The sequence below is a fragment of the Tamandua tetradactyla genome, chromosome 23, assembly GCF_023851605.1.
Source record: "Tamandua tetradactyla isolate mTamTet1 chromosome 23, mTamTet1.pri, whole genome shotgun sequence".
In the NCBI taxonomy this organism is placed as follows: Eukaryota; Metazoa; Chordata; class Mammalia; order Pilosa; family Myrmecophagidae; genus Tamandua; species Tamandua tetradactyla.
In genome coordinates this window covers 35,654,465-35,672,058 of record NC_135349.1, presented here as the reverse complement: position 1 = coordinate 35,672,058, position 17,594 = coordinate 35,654,465, and the positions used below count along the sequence as shown (strand labels likewise).

Below are 17,594 nucleotides of genomic sequence, written 5' to 3'. Positions count from 1 at the left end.
TAATGTATGTATTGATAGGTGTTTGTGCTACACTATGTGTTTTCATATGTCAAAATTCAACAAATGTACACTTAAGATCTGTGCATTTTGTTGCATGTAAATTTCAACTCAAAAGAACCATAAACAAATATTGAATGCTAGTTACTACAAAGGCATTTCATGGGAGTTTGCTGTTGTCTGTAACGTACTTTGACATGCATTCAAAAATTAAATGAAGGCAAACCTGTCTACTCCTTCCAGTGTGCTCCTTTCCTTTGCTTGCATACTCAGTGCCAGCATTCCTGTTTAGGGGCTAGTCTTGCTCAAGGGCCTGCTCGAGGCCAGTTGCAGAGGGTGTGGTGTGCATAGCCTTGAGAGGTTGGCCTCAGGGAAGTAAGGCACTGCCCTTGTGGAGGCAAGATTAAGGCCAGGGCATATGCCCCACACCGGATCCAGCAATGGGCCAGGGGCTTCTACAAGCACACTTGTGGGCATTTACGAACTCTGCAGCAGTCTTGAAGATAGCACCCACATTCCCAGTGGAAATTCCTGGTGCCAAAGGGAGGACAGACTTTCTTTTCAAAGAATTGTGATTTGTTTACCTGTTTTGTGGCTCCTTAAAAGAGTTATACTAAGAGGTTGCCTTTATTTCACCTGACTCAGAACTCTCCCAACATAGAGGTGACTGCCTGAGGGGCATTTTTTCAAAAATATTTAAAGGCAAATGTATTACCCTCTGTCAGCTGGAGCAAAGAATAACAGTTGAGACAAAAAGTAGGTGCCAAAAAGTCTGAGAATAAAGACTAACAATTTAACTTTGAAGAATAAGAGCTTTTAAAAGCTTCCCCACTTACTATTGTTGATGTAAAAGGCTATATGCATGCCCAGAGTGCAGCATGTGCATAGAAAACACCTATACAGACCCTAAGTCCTGACCTTTGACTGGCCTTCAGGTTCTGCACAGGCAGCAAGTGAAGGTTAAAACAGGATTGGAAACTCTCCAGTGAAGTATTGAAGGAGTACCCAAACTCACACACAGATCCCACTAGCAAAGACTAAGAAGTATTTATCACCGTTGTTTGGTTGGTTTTAGTTACAGACATTTCAAGGTAATTGTCAAATCACTAGCTGATCACTAAGCTAACCAAACAGGGACTTCACTAAGCTAACCACACAAAACAAAGAATACAGACTGTACAATATGAGTTCAGGAAAGTTACTAAGCAAACAATGGCTACCACAATGGCAACAACAGCAAATTGAAGAGTGGGTAAACACTGATACCATAGTTCACACATTTGTAATGGTCAGGAGGTCCAGTTTTCAACAAAGAATTACAAGGCAGGCAAACAGTCAAGTATGGGCTATATACTGGAAAAATATATAGGAACTCTCCCTATGAAACCCTGGGCATTAGAATTACAATATCTCCAGTATTGTAAATGTGCTCAAAGATCTACAGGGAGTATTGGAAAAATGGTGTAAAGGAAATAAGAGAAATGCGAAATGAGTACACCAAAGAGTTAAATGCTGTGTTGGAAACAACCGAAATGGAACTGGTAAAGATAAACAATTCACTACATAATTAATTTAGAGATCAATAATATAGAGAAAACAACAGCAAAAAAAAAACAAATGAACAAACCTAAATTTAGATCCATTGAGATTACCCAATCTGAGAACAAAAAAAAAAAAAAAAAAAGAAGAAGAAGAAGAAGGAAATCTAACAGAGCCTAAGAAATTTGTGGGATATCATCATGCATACAACTATACACATAATAGGAGTTCCAGAAGGAGAAGCACCAGGATGCAGGACTGAAAGAATATTTGAAGAAATAAAGGTTAAAATGTTCCCAAATTTGATGAAAGATGTGAACCTATCCATCCAAGAAGTTCAGTGAACTCCAAGAAGGATAAACTCAAAGTGATCCACACTGAGACATATTATAATCAAACTGTCAAAAATCAAAGAGAGACTTATGAATGCAGCAAGAGACAGCATATCATTTGTTATGTGCAAAATAGCCTCGATAAGATTAACAGCTGATTTCTTATCAGAAACTATGGAGGCCAGAAGGCAGTGGAGTGATACATTCATAATTTAAAAGGAAAAAACCCAACTCTCAACCAAGAATACTATTTCCAGCAAGACTAACTATGATGGTTCGATTCTAGTGTCATCTTGGCCAAGTGATGATACCCAGTTGTCTGGTCAGGGAAGCACTGGCCTTGCCATTGCTGCAAGAATATTTCATGGCTTGGTGATAAACTGGAAGACTGGTATATTAAATCATCAGTCAGTTCATTGCATCTCTAACTGACTACATCTGCGACCAACTAAGGTGTATCTCCCACCAATCATATAACCCAATCAATAGAGGACTTAAGAGAGAAGTCAGACTTTTTCACTGCTTCTTCAGCCAGTGAACCTCTCCTGTGGAGTTCATCCAGACCTGTCATCACAGCTGACAACCTCCCAACTTGCCCTACAGATTCTGGACTCTTCCATTCCCACAGCTGCATGAGACACCTTTATAATCTCGTATTTATAGATATTTCCTGTTGGTTCTGTTTCAGTAGAGAACCCTGACTAATACACTTATCTTCAAAAGTTAGGGAGAATTGAAGATATTACCAGATCAACAAAAATTGGGAGAATTTGTAGCTAGTTATCTGCTCTCCAAGAAATGCTAAAGAGAATACTTCAGGCTGAAGTTAAAAGACACTAGAGAGTAATTTGAGTTTAAAGAGATAAAATACACTGGTAAAGTTAGCTATAAATGTACAATAAAAGTCAGTATTAATATATTTCTGATTAGTATTCCTTTTTTCTAGATGATTTAAAAGATAACTACATAAAATAACTCAATGTCAGTAGATGTACAGTTTATAAAGTTTGTACTTGTTATTGTATTTTTAACAATAACAGGAGGGATGGAAACAGACCAATATAGGAGCAAGTTTTGTATTACAGAAAGGCAGCAATGGAGAAATTGAGTAACAAAATTATGACTAGAAAACAAATAGCAAATGGCAAACTTACTCCTTTCTTATCAGTAATTACATTAGATGTAAATCCATCAAACTCTAGTTAAAAGGCACAGATTGGCAGGATGGATTAAGGAAATTTATGAGTCAACTATTGCTGCTAACAGACTCACTTGAGAACCAAAAGCACAAATGCAATGAAACTGAAAAAGTGAGAAAAGATATTACATGCAAACACTAATCGAAAAAGAACTGGAGAGGCCATACTAATATCAGTCAAGATAGACCTTAAGACAAAAGTTGCTGTAAGAGATAAAGAAGGACATTATGTATTGATAAAAGGGTCAATCCATCAAGAAGATATAATAATTATAGACATATATGTACCTGTCAGCAAAGTCCCAATGTATATGAAGCATAAATTATAGGTGAAGGGGAAAATAACAGTTGTAGTTGTAGACTTCAACATCCCAACTTTCTGTTGGCTAGAACAACTGGATAAAAAAGATAAATCAAGATGTAGAAGACTTGAATAATGTATAAAGTGACTAGACCTAACATACAGAACATTCTATCTAACAACAACAGAATACACATTCTTCTAAATGCACATGGAATATTCTCCTGGATACCCATGTTAGACCACAAATGTGTCAGTACATTTTAAAAGACTAAAATCATATAATGTATTTACTCTGACCAGGATGGAAAGGAAATTGTGAATAAATTAAGGAAAACAGACAAATAGGCATGAAAGTTAAAAACTTATGCTTTTAACCAATGCATCAAAGAAGTTAGTAAATACTTGCAGTTGAAGGGAAATAAAAACAAAACATAACAAAATAAATGGAATGAAGCAAAAGCAGTGCTCATAGGGATATTCATAGCTATGCTTACATTAAAGAAGAAAGATCTCAAACCAATAACCTAATCTTCCACTTTTTTAACTTTTTTAATGTATAATTTGACATATATACAAAACAAAGAAAGAAAAAAGCAATTGTTTGGGTTCCTCCACTAAGGGGGAGGGGGCAGGCCTCCCAGCTCCCCCGACTCCTGGGGTTCCCCATTTACCTTCACTGTAACTAGACAGCAGCCACTGCCGCCCTCACTGGAGCCCCCAACTCGGCCAAGCCGACACCTGGGGCCGGCTGGGCTTTCCTGCCAGAGCTGAGGGCAGCAGAGCCGCGAGGTCTCCCTGACTCCTGAGAGGAGCGGAGGTGCAGGGCCAGAGTCAGGGCTGTGGTGTGAAGGGCTGCCTTGCTGTGCTGAAGGGTGCGACGTGCCGCTTCAGCGATCGATCGCTTTCCTTCTGAGCCGCTTCCCAGGTCGCAGGCTGGAGCCTGGCTGCCAACGGTGCTGCGCCCAGCCCAGGGGGCCAAGCGGCCAGGGACGCAAAATGTATTTTGTTTTACAAAGGTAAGAAGGTACAGATATGTGTGTGTGTGCACGTATGTCATATCTCATTTGCCTTTTTTATGCAAAAGATAGCATAGATGTCAGTCATTAGGTTTTTGTTTCTGAGCTCTAATTCCATTCTTCTATATTCTGCTTTTTGATCCAGTAGCTGGGAGTTTGATTTTCTAGCCAACTCTGAGACTCATAATGAAGGCACTAGAGGCAGGCTGCAAGAGGGAGAAAGAAGGAACTTGAGACTTCCTGTTCTCTTCCTGTTTGTAGTTCCTGTGAGTGACATCTTGCAACACTTCTTTATTTTGGCAATAGTAGTTTTTGCCATAGCAGGAACCAAATTTGCAGATTTGCAAATTTGCACTTTGCAGATTGTCCAGCACTTCAAAGTCACCCTCATTACACTCCCTCATAGATACCACCAGCACTGGTAGTCCTTCACAATATATTTCCTCTACAACAAATAGTGATCCAATAAACAAACTTGTGCATGTATTTTATTCATTTTGTTTTAGGTATATATTCATGGCTGTCCCTGAGAGTAGGATTGCTGAATCAAACAGTAAATGAATGTGTAGTTTTGTTAGAAATTGCCCAATTCTCCATAGGAGATGTGTCATTTTGCATCCCACCAGCAATGTATTAAAGTGTCTATTTGTGTTCAGCCTCCCCTATAGTGTGTTCTTAAACTTTTTACTTTGCCAGTCTGATAGGTTTAATTTCCCTTTATTTTATTAAATGACATTGACAGTCTTTTCATTTATCTTTGGCCTTGTGTCTATCTTGTTTTTGTGAATTATTGGTATTTTGTATGGACTTCAGATGTAGGTATGATAGGAACATATAACTGTGCTTCCAAGTCACTGTCATTCCTTAGCATTCAGAATCCATTTGACATCAGGTGAGTCTCATCCCTCAAATCACATGATTTTCATCTAGAAATTAACTTTCCTTTATTTGTAATATTTGCCTTTCACAGTTTTCTTTGTTTTTTAATATATTTTTTTTCTTATTGCTATTTCTAGGTAAAATATCATCTGCGTTTTGTTAGGGTGCAGAGGTCCATCTGGTGGCCAGACAAGGTAGGCTGGAAAACGGGCTCTCTCTTTCCTGTTCATCCGTCTGCAGGACCCAGGAATCCAAGTAATCCTGATGGTGGAAGTCCTGGTGAGCAGACCCTTAATTAAATGTACTTGATTATCACAGTTGCATATTAACATGTGCTTATTATTTCACAGGTGAGGAAATCTGTTTATTCTTAACTTGTGGTAACTTTTAAATTTAAATTTACATTATACCCTAAACTATTTTCAATCCTATAAATTTGGAAAGCTTACTATTTATATCATGTTTTAGCCTCTTTTGATTCTTATGTCAATGTATCTATGTATATTTAATAGTTATGATTTTTTATTCTCAGAAAATATACACACTTTCATTTGTTTACATTTACTTGTATATTCATGGCTATATATGTTTTTATTGATTTGACATAAAACCTTTAAATTGTGATAATTTTTAACTCAAGTTTTTACTTAGCAATTTATCTTATACAAAAAGCCCTTAATGTGGGATTTAGAAAATACTCAATGTAATAGAGAAGCTATGCACAGTTTAGCACTAACAAAAAACAAATTAGAAACAGTGTAACCAGTAAGAGAATACTTAAAACTATTAAGCAATCATTTTTAATAATCTTTGTGAAGTCTTCTGAGAAAGAAAGTACTTAAGCTGAATCTACAGGGAACTGAATGAATTGGCTAGATGGAGATGAGTGGGAATTATTCCAGGTAGTGGGAATAAAGTTATGAACACATGCAGAGCAGGATGTCACATTCAGAGAAAACTGTGTGACTTTTTTGTTGCTCGATTTTGTTTTGTTCCATTTTTGCTTTTTTTTTTTTAATGATTAGAATAGAGGGTAGTCTATTAGATGAAACTAGAAGGTCATTAAAGCCTATTGTACCAAGTGAAGAAGAATTAAATCTCTCTTTTAAGTTATTAGATACAAAGGTATAGCAGTATTTAAGATGAATAGGAATAATGTTACAATGTTACTGGGTATGTCTCTCCAAGTGATAGGACTCATAGTTTATCTGATTTCTATTTGTAACCGAACACAATTTTTTTCCAGTTTTACACTGTTGCTGAACGAAGAAGATTGTGTCTTAGGTTTTACAATTTATATAATTGATCAGAATATGTTTTTCTCTCAGACATTGGGATGATACATGTGATTTCATTTTTGCAGTTTTGTGGCATATTGTTTGCTGAAAGGCAAGAGACCATTATGTTCCCTTATTACCATGCTATTTTGATTTGGGGGGAAGTGTTTAAGAGAGAGAAGAGGAAATGATGGCCTGAGAGTTAGCTAACATTTACATTAAGAAGTAGGTAAAGTAAGAGGAGAATGCAAAGACTAAGAAGTAGTGGCAGGAAAAGAGGTGAAAAATCAAGATAGAGAAACCTGGCTCCTGACTAAAAACCTATGTGTGATTTTTCAGGCCTGTCCATAGGAAATTCATTGCAAAGGCCTTTCTTGGCAGGCCCCATGGAGGAAAGCTGCCCCCACCAGATTAGGTGTACAGTCAGTGTACTGCAGTCTCTGAGAGGACCTGAAGTCAAGGACTTAGCCTCCCCACCTCCACCCCGTAGCCAATCATGCTCTTGCATGGATCTGCATTACTAGCCGGAATCCTGTAATTGGAGAGCTCCCTTATCAGGGGATCAAAACTGAGGCCTTTCTCAAGCGCCTCTACTAAGACCGTATTGAGGGTGGTCAATATAAGGAGTTCCACTTACATTTTACATATATTGTTGATCCTAAACATTAAGAATATCTTTTTCCAATTTCTGATTTTATTCATTGTATCCTTTATCAAACAGAAATCTTTAATTTGATGTAATTAAATTGATCAATTTTCACCGTGTGGTATCTGTTTTGTGGGTTTATGTAGATGTAATGTATATGACATATTTTATAAGGGAAGAAGGATATGGATCTATACAGTCATGAGATTTTTATATTTTATATAAAGTAATAAAATATCTCTAGTTCAATCACAAAAATTAATGCAACAAGGTAGAGCTAAAAATCTAATGTGTAAAAATTTATTATAAAAATATTAAATAACCCAAAAAAAGTAGGAAAGGGGAACGAGAAGAACAAAAATGGATAAGATAAATAGTAAACACATAATAAAATGGTACACTCAAATCTAACCACATGAAAAATTACATTAAATATTAATAGACTGAAACAAATAGATTGAAAGCAAATGGATGTGACATTATATGCAAACAGTAACTATAAGAAGGCTGGAGTCGGAGGAGGGGCCAAGGTGGTGGCTTAGCAAGGTGTGGGATTTAGTTAATCCTCCAGAACAGCTACTAAATAGCCAGGAACAGTATAGAACAACTCCTGAGGCCACATCAGTGACCGGACAGCGTACTCCAGTCTGGACCAGCTGGACCAGCTGTGAGCCCCTCCAGAACCGTGAGTTCCCCAAGCCACTGTGGCTGACGCCCCTCCCCCACAGGCTGCTTCCCAGAGGGGAAAGGACAGAGAATTTAACAGTAGCAGGGGCTGAGCACAACTGATCTTCAATTGTGGAATTAGTTCAGAAATTCTGACTTTTAACAATAGGCCCTCAGCTCAATGGAACCTGGTCAAAGCGGAGGTTGCTGATTTTTGCCCTAGAGCCGAGGGGCAAGGCTGATGGAAAAAGAAAAAAGAAACAGAGGTTTTTTGGCTCAGATAGCACATAATGCTTGAAAGGGTCTGGGCTCTGAAGGAAAGGAAGGGACACATAGGATCTGAAGGTACACAAAGCAACATACCAACTTATGCTTTTCATTAGCAAACCTGAGGAATGGGGGTCCTGCTCTGGTTGTGTTTCTACAAAGGCTGGACTGCCTTTGGATACAGTGGCAGGGCTTCTCAGGCTGCAGCTGCCCCAGGCATAGGCAGAAACAAGCATGTTGGAGAGCTTGTCTGGAGCTGGTTCCTTCCCCAGGAGAGGGGTGGGGCCCAGCTCAAGTGGGTTCCTTCCCTCAAGGAATTCAGACCACAGGGTTTGGAAATTTGAAGCAATTAAAGCCAGCCTACAACCTCTCCTCTGTCTCCACCATGCCCTGAACAGGGAGAGTCTGCTGAAGTTAAAGGTACCGCATCACCTTATGCTGATGGGACCCACAGACAGAGAAGCGCCACATACTGGGCAGGATAGGAAAAACACAGAGTCCAGAGACTTAACAGGAAAGTCTTTCAACCTGCTGGGTCTCACCCTCAGGGAAAACTGATGCAGGTGACTCTTTCCTCCTGAGAGGAGTCCAGTTTGGTCTGGAAGATCTGGCTGGGGTCTATAATACCTAAGGAGACCTAAGCGTGGGGGAAAAAAAGGCACCATACAAGCAGGGTAAGAAACAAGAAAACAAGAACTGAAAAATTCTGCTCTATTAAACAGAACTAAGCTAGTAGTCCAGAATAAGCTGAACTGAATGTCAAAGAACAGATAGACAACAAAGTCATCCAGCACAAATACCCTAGGTAAAAAAAGTGAAAACAATCTCCAGAATAAACTAATTAAGGTGATTAAATGCCCAGACACCAGCAAAAAATAATGAATTACACCAGGAAAATTGAAGATATGGCCTAGTCAAAGGAAGAAACCAACAATTGAAATGAGATACGGGAGTTGAAACAATTAATTCAGAATGTACAAACAGACTTGGAAAACCTCATCAAAAATCAAATCAATGAATTGAGGGAGGATATAAAGAAGGCAAGGAACGAACAAAAAGAAGAAATTGAAAATCTGAAAAAACAAATCACAGTCCTTGTGGGAATGAAAGGCACAGTAGAAGAGATGAAAAAACAATGGAAACCTACAATGTCAGATTTCAAGAGGCAGAAGATAGGATTAGTGAACTGGAGGACAGAACATCTGAAATCTGACAATCAAAAGAAAATATAGGGGAAAGAATGGGAAAATATGAGTGGGGACTCAGGGAATTGATGGCATGACACACACGAATATGCGTTCTATGGGTGTCCCAGAAGGAGAAGAGAAGGGAAAAGGAGGAGAAAAACTAATGGAAGAAATTTTCACTGAAAATTTCCCAATTCTTAAGAAAGACTTAAAATTACAGGTCCAAGAAGTGCAGCTTCTTCCCAAAGAGAATATTCCCCAAATATCTATTCCCCAAAGAGAACAGATCCAAATAGATATACTCCAAGATACTTATTAATCAGAATGTCAGATATCAAAGAGAAAGAGAGAATCTCGAAAGCAGCAAGAGAAAAGCAATCCACCACATACAAAGGAAGCTCAATAAGACTATGCATAGATTTCTCAGCAGACACCATGGAGGTAAGAAGACAGTGGGATGATATATTTAAATTACTAAAAGAGAGAAACTGCCAACCAAGAATTCTATATCCAGAAAAATTGTCTTTCAAAAATGAGGGAGAAATTAAAATATTTTCGGACCAAAAAATCACTGAGAGAATTTGTGACAAAGAGACCGGCTCTGCAAGAAATACTAAAGGGAGCATTAGAGGCAGATATGAAAAGACAGGAGAGAGAAGTATGGAGAATGAAGGCTATCAGTAAAGGTAATAAGAAAAAAAAATTAGATATGACATATAAAATCCAAAAGGCAAAATGATAGATGAAAGTACTACTCATACAGTAATTAACACTAAGTGTTAATGGATTAAACTCCCCAATCAAAAGACACAGACTGGCAGAATGGATTAAAAAACAGGACCCATCTATATGCTATCTACAGGAAACACATCTTAGACCCAAGGATAAACATAGCTTGAAAGTGAAAGGTTGGGAAAAGATATTTCATGCAAATAACAATGAGGAAAGAGCAGAAGTAGCTTGTATTAGTTAGGGTTCTCTAGAGAAACAGAATCAACAGGGAACACTTGCAAATATAAAATTTATGAAAGTGTCTCACGTGACCGTAGGAATGCAGAGTCCAAAATCCACAGGGCAGGCTGCGAAGCCGATGACTCCGATGGATGGCCTGGATGAACTCCACAGGAGAGGCTCACCAGCCAAAGCAGGAATGGAACCTGACTCCTCTGAGTCCTCCTTAAAAGGCTTCCCATGATTGGATTTAGCATCACTAATTGCAGAAGACACTCCCCCTTGGCTGATTACAAATGGAATCAGCTGTGGATGTAGCTGATGTGATCATGACCTAATCCTATGAAATGTCCTCATTGCAACAGACAGGCCAGTGCTGGCCCAATCAGATGAACAGGTACCACAACTCGGCCAAGTTGACACCCGTCCCTAACCATGACAGTGCTATACTAATATCTAACAAATTAGACTTCAAATGTAAAACAGTTAAAAGAGACAAAGGACACTATTTATTAAATAAAAGGAACAATTCAACAAGAAGACATAACAATCATAAATATTTATGCACCGAGCCAGAATTCTCCAAAATACAGGAGGTAAACACTGAAAAGAGAAATATTATGCTGATTTGAATCTGTGGTGGACCCCAGAAAAGTCATGCCCTTTAATCCTCATTCAATATTGCTGGGTGGGAGCATTTTGATTGTTTCCATGAAGATGTAACCCACCCAATTGTGAGTAGTGACTTCTGATTGGATGATTTCCATGGAGGTGTATCTCCACCCACTGAAGGTGGAGTTACTTACTGGAATCCTTAGAAAAGGAAACATTTTGGAGAGAGTCCCTTTTTGGTAGAGCCACGAGAAAGCGAGCAGACACCACCATATTCTCCATGTGCCTTTCCAACTGGGAGAGAAACACTGAATGTCATCAGCCTTCTTGAACCAAGGTATCTTTCCCCGGATGCCTTAAATTGGACATTTCCATAGACTTGTTTTAATTGGGACATTTTCTCAGCCTTAGAACTGTAAACTAGAAATTTATTAAATTCCCCCTTTTAAATGCCATTCTGTTTCTGGTATTTTGCATTCCAGCAGCTAGCAAACAACTACCATAATAGCTGGAGACTTCAATTCTCCACTCGCATCAGTGGACAGAACATCTAGACAGAGGATCAATAAAGAAGCAGAGAATTTGAATAATACAATAAATGAGCTAGACTTAAAGACATTTATAGAACATTACACCCCACAACAGCAGGATACACCTTTTTCTCAAGTGCTCATGGATCATTCTCAAGGAGAGACCATATGCTGGGTCACAAAGCAAGTCTCAATAAATACAAAAAGATGTAAATCATACAAAACACTTTCTCAGATCATAAAGGAATGAAGCTGGAAATCAGTAATAGGCAGAGTGCCAGAAAATTCACAAATATGTGGAGGCTCAACAACACACTCTTAAACAACGAGGGGGTCAAGGAAGAAATTACAAGAGAAATCAGTAAATATCTTGAGGCAAATGAAAATGAAAACACAACTGTCGTGGTCAGGTTCATGTGTCAGCTTGGCCAGGTTGTGGTACCTGTTTGTCTGGTTGGGCAACTGCTGGCCTGTCTGTTGCAATGATGAAATTTCATAGAATTAGATCATGATCACGTTAGCTGCATCCACAGCTGATTCCATTTGTAATCAGCCAAATAGGAGTGTCTTCTGCAATGAGCAATGCTCAATCTAATCACGGGAAGCCTTTTAAGGAGGATTCAGAAGAGACAGGTTCTATTCCTGCTTTGGCTGGCAAGCCTCTCCTGTGGAGCTTTTTCCTCCATTGGAGTCGTAGGTTTCACAGCCTGCCCTGTGGTATTTGGACTCTGCATTCCCATGGTCACCTGAGACACTTTTATAAATTTTATATTTGTGATTGTTCCCTGTTGATTCTGTTTCTCTAGAGAACCCTAACTAATACATCTAGGTACCAGGAGTGGGTCTTAAGAAACAGAATCTGAAAAATGGGTATTTATGAATGGTTTTCTACTCTGACTGGACTCAAAGACACTAAGGACTCTGATTCCCATAATCAGAATGACACTCCCAATCCATGGAGTGAGTTGGCAAAAGAGATAGTCAAAATATCATTCGATTCTCCTAATGCTTCACTGTACAAAGCCAGGCTCTGGGGGATAATGTTTTTTTGACATCTTTACAGAGTTTTGTAGAAATAAGTAGTATAGAGATGTTGGTTGGTTGTTGCTAGATATACTGGCTATATTAAGGAGTGAAAGGGATGGGCTTAAGGCTTCAAACAAGAAGCTTAAGCGACATCTGACAGATGTAAATGGTTCTATGAGTATCCTGAAGGAAAATCTTATTTCCTGTAGCCGTAGACTTGAGATCTCTGAAAGACAGACAAAATCTTATTGTTAGAGTAGCAACTTTACAACGTAAATTGAAATCTCAATCTTGCATGGTATCTGCTGTTAAAGTGAGGGCATTGATTGGAAAGGAGTGGGGACCTGAACAAGAGGAAGCTCTGCGACAGGTCCAGGCTGCTGTAAAAGCTGCTCTGCCACTTGGGCCATATGATCCAGCAGGACCAATGGTGCTGGAAGTGTCAGTGGCAAGTAGAGATGCTGTCTGGAGCCTTTGGCAGGCCCCTATAGGAGAATCACAACAAGACCCTTAGGATTTTGGAGCAAAGCCTTACCGTCTGCTGCAGATAACTACTCTCCTTTTGAGAAACAGCTTTTACCCTGCTACTGTGCCTTAGTAGAGACTGAATGCTAAACCATGGGCCGCCAAGTACCATGAGACCTGAGTTGCCTATCATGAGCTGGGTGTCGTCTGACCCACCAAGCCATAAAGTTGGGCGTGCACAGCAGCACTCTATTGTAAAATGGAAATGGTATATACGAGATAGAGCCAGAGCAGGTCCTGAAGGCACAAGTAAGTTACATGAAGAAGTGGCCCAAATGCCCATGGTCTCCACTCCTGCCACATTACCTTCTCTTTCCCAGACCAGAGCTATGGCCTCTTGGGGAGTTCCTTACAGTGAATTGACTGAGGAAGAGAAAACTTGGACCTGGTTTACAGATGGTTCAGAACAATATGCAGGTACCACCCAAAAGTGGACAGCTGCAGCATTACAACCCCTTTCTGGGGTGTCCTTGAAGGACAGTGGTAAGAAAAAATACTCCCAGTAGGCAGAACTTCAAGCAGTGCACCTGGTTGTTCATTTTGTTTGGAAGGAAAACTGGCCAGAGGTGTTTGTATACTGACTCATGGGCTGTTGCTAATGGTTTGGCTGGATGGTCAGGGACTTGGAAAGGCCATAATTGGAAAATTGGTGACAAAGAGGTCTGGGGAAGAAGTATGTAGATAGACCTTTCTGAGTGGGTTAAAAACATGAAGATATTTGTGTCCCATGTGAATGCACAGCAGAGGGTGACTTCAGCAGAGGAAGGTTATAATAATCAAGTGGATGAGATGACCCGTTTTGTGGATACCAGTCAGCCTCTTTCCCCAACAACTCCTGTCATTGCCCAATGGGCTCATGAACAAAGTGGTCATGGTGGTAGGGATGGAGGTTATACATGGGCTCAGCAACATGGACTTCAACTCACCAAGGCTGACTTGGCTACAGCCGCTGCCGAGTGCCAAGTCTGCCAGCAGCAGAGACCCACACTCAGTCCCCAATGTGGCACGATTCCCGAGGTGACCAGCATATTACCTGGTGGCAGTTTAAAGAGACAAAGAAGGATATTATCTACTAATAAAAGGAACAATTCAACATGATGACATAACAATCATAAATATTTACGCACCGGACCAGAATGCCCCAAAATACGTGAGGAATACACTGCAAACACTGAAAAGGGAAATAAACACATATACCATAATAGTTGGAGACTTCAATTCTCCATTCTCATCAATGGACAGAACATCTAGACAGAGGATCAATAAAGAAATAGAGAATCTGAATATTACTATAAATGAGCTAGACTTAACAGACATTTATAGGACATTATATCCCACAACAGCAGGATACATCTTTTTTTCAAGTGCTCATGGATCATTCTCAAAGATAGACCATATGCTGGGTCACAAAGCTAGTCTTAAGAAATTTAAAAAGATTGAAATCATACACAACACTTTCTCGGATCATAAAGGAATGAAGTTGGAAATCAATAATAGGTGGAGTGCCAGAAAATTCACAAATACATGGAGGCTCAACAACACACTCTTAAACAACAAGTGGGTCAAAGAAGAAATTGCAAGAGAAATTAGTAAATACCTACAGGCAAATGAAAATGAAAACACAACATATCAAAACTTATGGGACGCAGCTAAGGCAGTGCTAAGAGGGAAATTTATTGCCCTAAATGCCTATATCAGAAAAGAAGAAAAGGCAAAAATGCAGGAATTAACTGTCCACTTGGAAGAACTGGAGAAAGAACAGCAAACTAATCCCAAAGCAAGCAAAAGGAAAGAAATAACAAAGATTAGAGCAGAAATAAATGAAATTGAAAACATGAAAACAATAGAGAAAATCAATAAAACCAGAAGTTGGTTCTATGAGAAAATCAATAAGATTGATGGGCCCTTAGCAAGATTGACAAAAAGAAGAAGAGAGAGGATGCAAATAAATAGTCAGAAATACAAGAGGAAACATAACCACTGACCCCACAGAAATAAAGCAGTCAATGAGAGAATACTATGAACAACTTTATGCTAATAAATTCGACAATGTAGATGAAATGGACAACTTTCTAGAAAGGCATGAACAACCAACACTGACTTGAGAAAAAATAGACGACCTCAACAAACCAGTCACAAGTAAAGAAATTGAGGCAGTCATTAAGAAGCTCCCCAAAAAGAAAAGTCCAGGACAAGATGGCTTTACGTGTGAATTCTACCAAACATTCCAGAAAGGACTAGTACCAATCCTGCTCAAACTCTTCAAAAAAATCGAAGCAGAGGGAAAGCTACCTAATCATTCTACAAAGCTGACATCACATCACCCTCAGCCCAAAGGCAGACAAAGATATTACAAAAAAAAATAAAACTACAGACCAATCTCTCTAATGACTATAGATGTAAAAATCCTCAACAAAATTCTAGCAAATCGAATCCAGCAGCACCTTAAAAGAATTATACATCATGACCAAGTAGGATTCATCCCAGGTATGCAAGGATGGTTCAACATAAGAAAATCAATTAATGTAATACACTATATCAACAAATCAAAGCAGAAAAGCCACATGATCATCTCGATTGATGCAGAAAAGGCATTTAACAAAATTCAACATCCTTTCCTGTTGAAACACTTCAAAGGATAGGGATAGAAGGGAACTTCCTCAAAATGATAAGGGGACTATATGAAAAACCCAAGCTAACATCATCCTCAATGGGGAAAAATGGAAAACTTTCCCCCTAAGATCAGGAACAAGACTAGGATGTCCACTATCACCATTGTTATTCAATATTGTGTTGGAAGTTCTAGCCAGAGCAATTAGACAAGCGAAAGAAATACAAGGCATCAAAATTGGAAAGGAAGAAATAAAACTCTCGCTGTTTGCAGATGATATGATACTATGTGTTGAAAACCCAAAAAAATCCACAAAAAATTACTAGAGCTAATAAATGAGTACAGCAAAGTAGCAGGTTACAAGATCAACACTCAAAAATCTGTAGTGTTTCTATACACTAGTAATGAACAACCTGAGGGGAAATCAAGAAAAGAATTCCATTTACAATTGCAACCAAAAGAACAAAATATTTAGGAATAAATTTAGCTAATGAGACAAAAAACCTATACAAAGAAAACTACAAGAAATTGGTAAATCACAAAAGACCTAAAAAGATGGAAGGGCATACAATGTTCATGGATTAGAAGAATAAATATAGTTAAGACATCAATTCTGCCTAAATTGATTTACAGATTCAGTGCAATACTGATTTAAATCCCTAATACTTACTTTTTAGAAATAGAAAAAACAATAACCAAATTTATCTGAAAGGGCAGGGTGCCCTGAATAGCTAAAAGTATCCTGAGAAAAAAAATGAAATAAGAGGTCTCACGCTACCTGACTTTAAGGCATATTATGAAGCTACAGTGGTCAAAACAGCATGGTACTGGCATAAAGATAGATATACTGACCAATGGAATGAAAAAGAGTGTTCAGATGTAGACACTCTCATCTGTGGACAATTGATCTTTGATAAAGCAGTCAAGCCAGCTCACCTGGGTCAGAACAGTCTCTTCAATAAATGGTGCCTAAAGAACTGGATATCCACATGCAAAAGAATAAAAGAGGATCCATATCTCATACCCTATACAAAAATTAACTCAAAATGGATCAAAGACTAAACATTAGATCTAAGAACATAAAACTGTTAGAAGAAAATGTAGGGAGATATCTTATAAATCTTATAATAGGAGGTGGTTTCCTAGACCTTATACACAAAGCATGAGCATTGAAGAAAGAAAGAAAGAAATGGAATGCCTCAAAATTAAACACTTTTGTGCACCAAAGAACTTTGTCAAGAAAGTAAAAAGATAGCGTACACAGTGGGAGACAATATTTGGAAATGATATATCAGATAAAGGTCTAGCATCCAGAATATATAAAGAGATTGTTCAACTCAACAACAAAAACACAACCCAATTACGAAATGGGCAGAAGACTTGCCAGACACTTCTCAGCAGAGGAATACAAATGGCCAAAAGGCACATGAAAAGATGCTCAACTTCCCTGGCTATTACGGAAATGCAAATCAAAACCACAATGAGATATCATCTCACACCCACCAGAATGGCCATTATCAATAAAACAGAAAACAACAAATGCTGGAGAGGATGTGGAATAAGAGGCACACTTATCTATTGTTGGTGGGGATATCAAATGGTACAACCACTGTGGAAGGCAGTTTGGTGGTTCCTCAGGAAGCTAAGTACAGAATTACCACATGACCCAGCAATACCATTGCTAGGTATCTACTCAGAGGACATGAAGTTAAGGACACAGATGGATATTTGCACACCAAAGTTTATAGCAGCATTATTTATAATTGCCTAGAGATGGAAACAGCCAAAATGTCCATCAACAGACGAGTGGCTAAACAAACTGTGGTATATGCATACGATGGAATATTATGCAGCTGTAGGACAGAATAAAGTTATGAAGTACGTAACAACATGGATAGACCTTAAGGACATTATGCTGAGTGTGATTAGCCAGAAACAAAAGGACAAATACTGTATGGTCTCACTGATATGAACTGACATTAGTGAATAAAGTTGGAGAATTTCATTGGTAACAGAGACCATCAGGAGATA

At 38.7% G+C, this 17,594-nt stretch overlaps 1 protein-coding gene across 6 annotated transcripts in view; it reads left to right on the top strand.

The window, feature by feature from the left end:
- The window catches only part of LOC143667399 (phospholipid-transporting ATPase ABCA3-like), a 324,917-nt gene that overhangs the window by 43,999 nt on the left and 263,324 nt on the right, over positions 1-17,594 (top strand). For all 6 annotated transcript variants that reach the window (XM_077141587.1, XM_077141586.1, XM_077141582.1 and 3 more), the window contains exon 5: positions 5,403-5,544. In XM_077141587.1, coding sequence (XP_076997702.1) covers positions 5,403-5,544 — 142 coding nt within the window. The remainder of the gene's footprint in view (positions 1-5,402; positions 5,545-17,594) is intronic.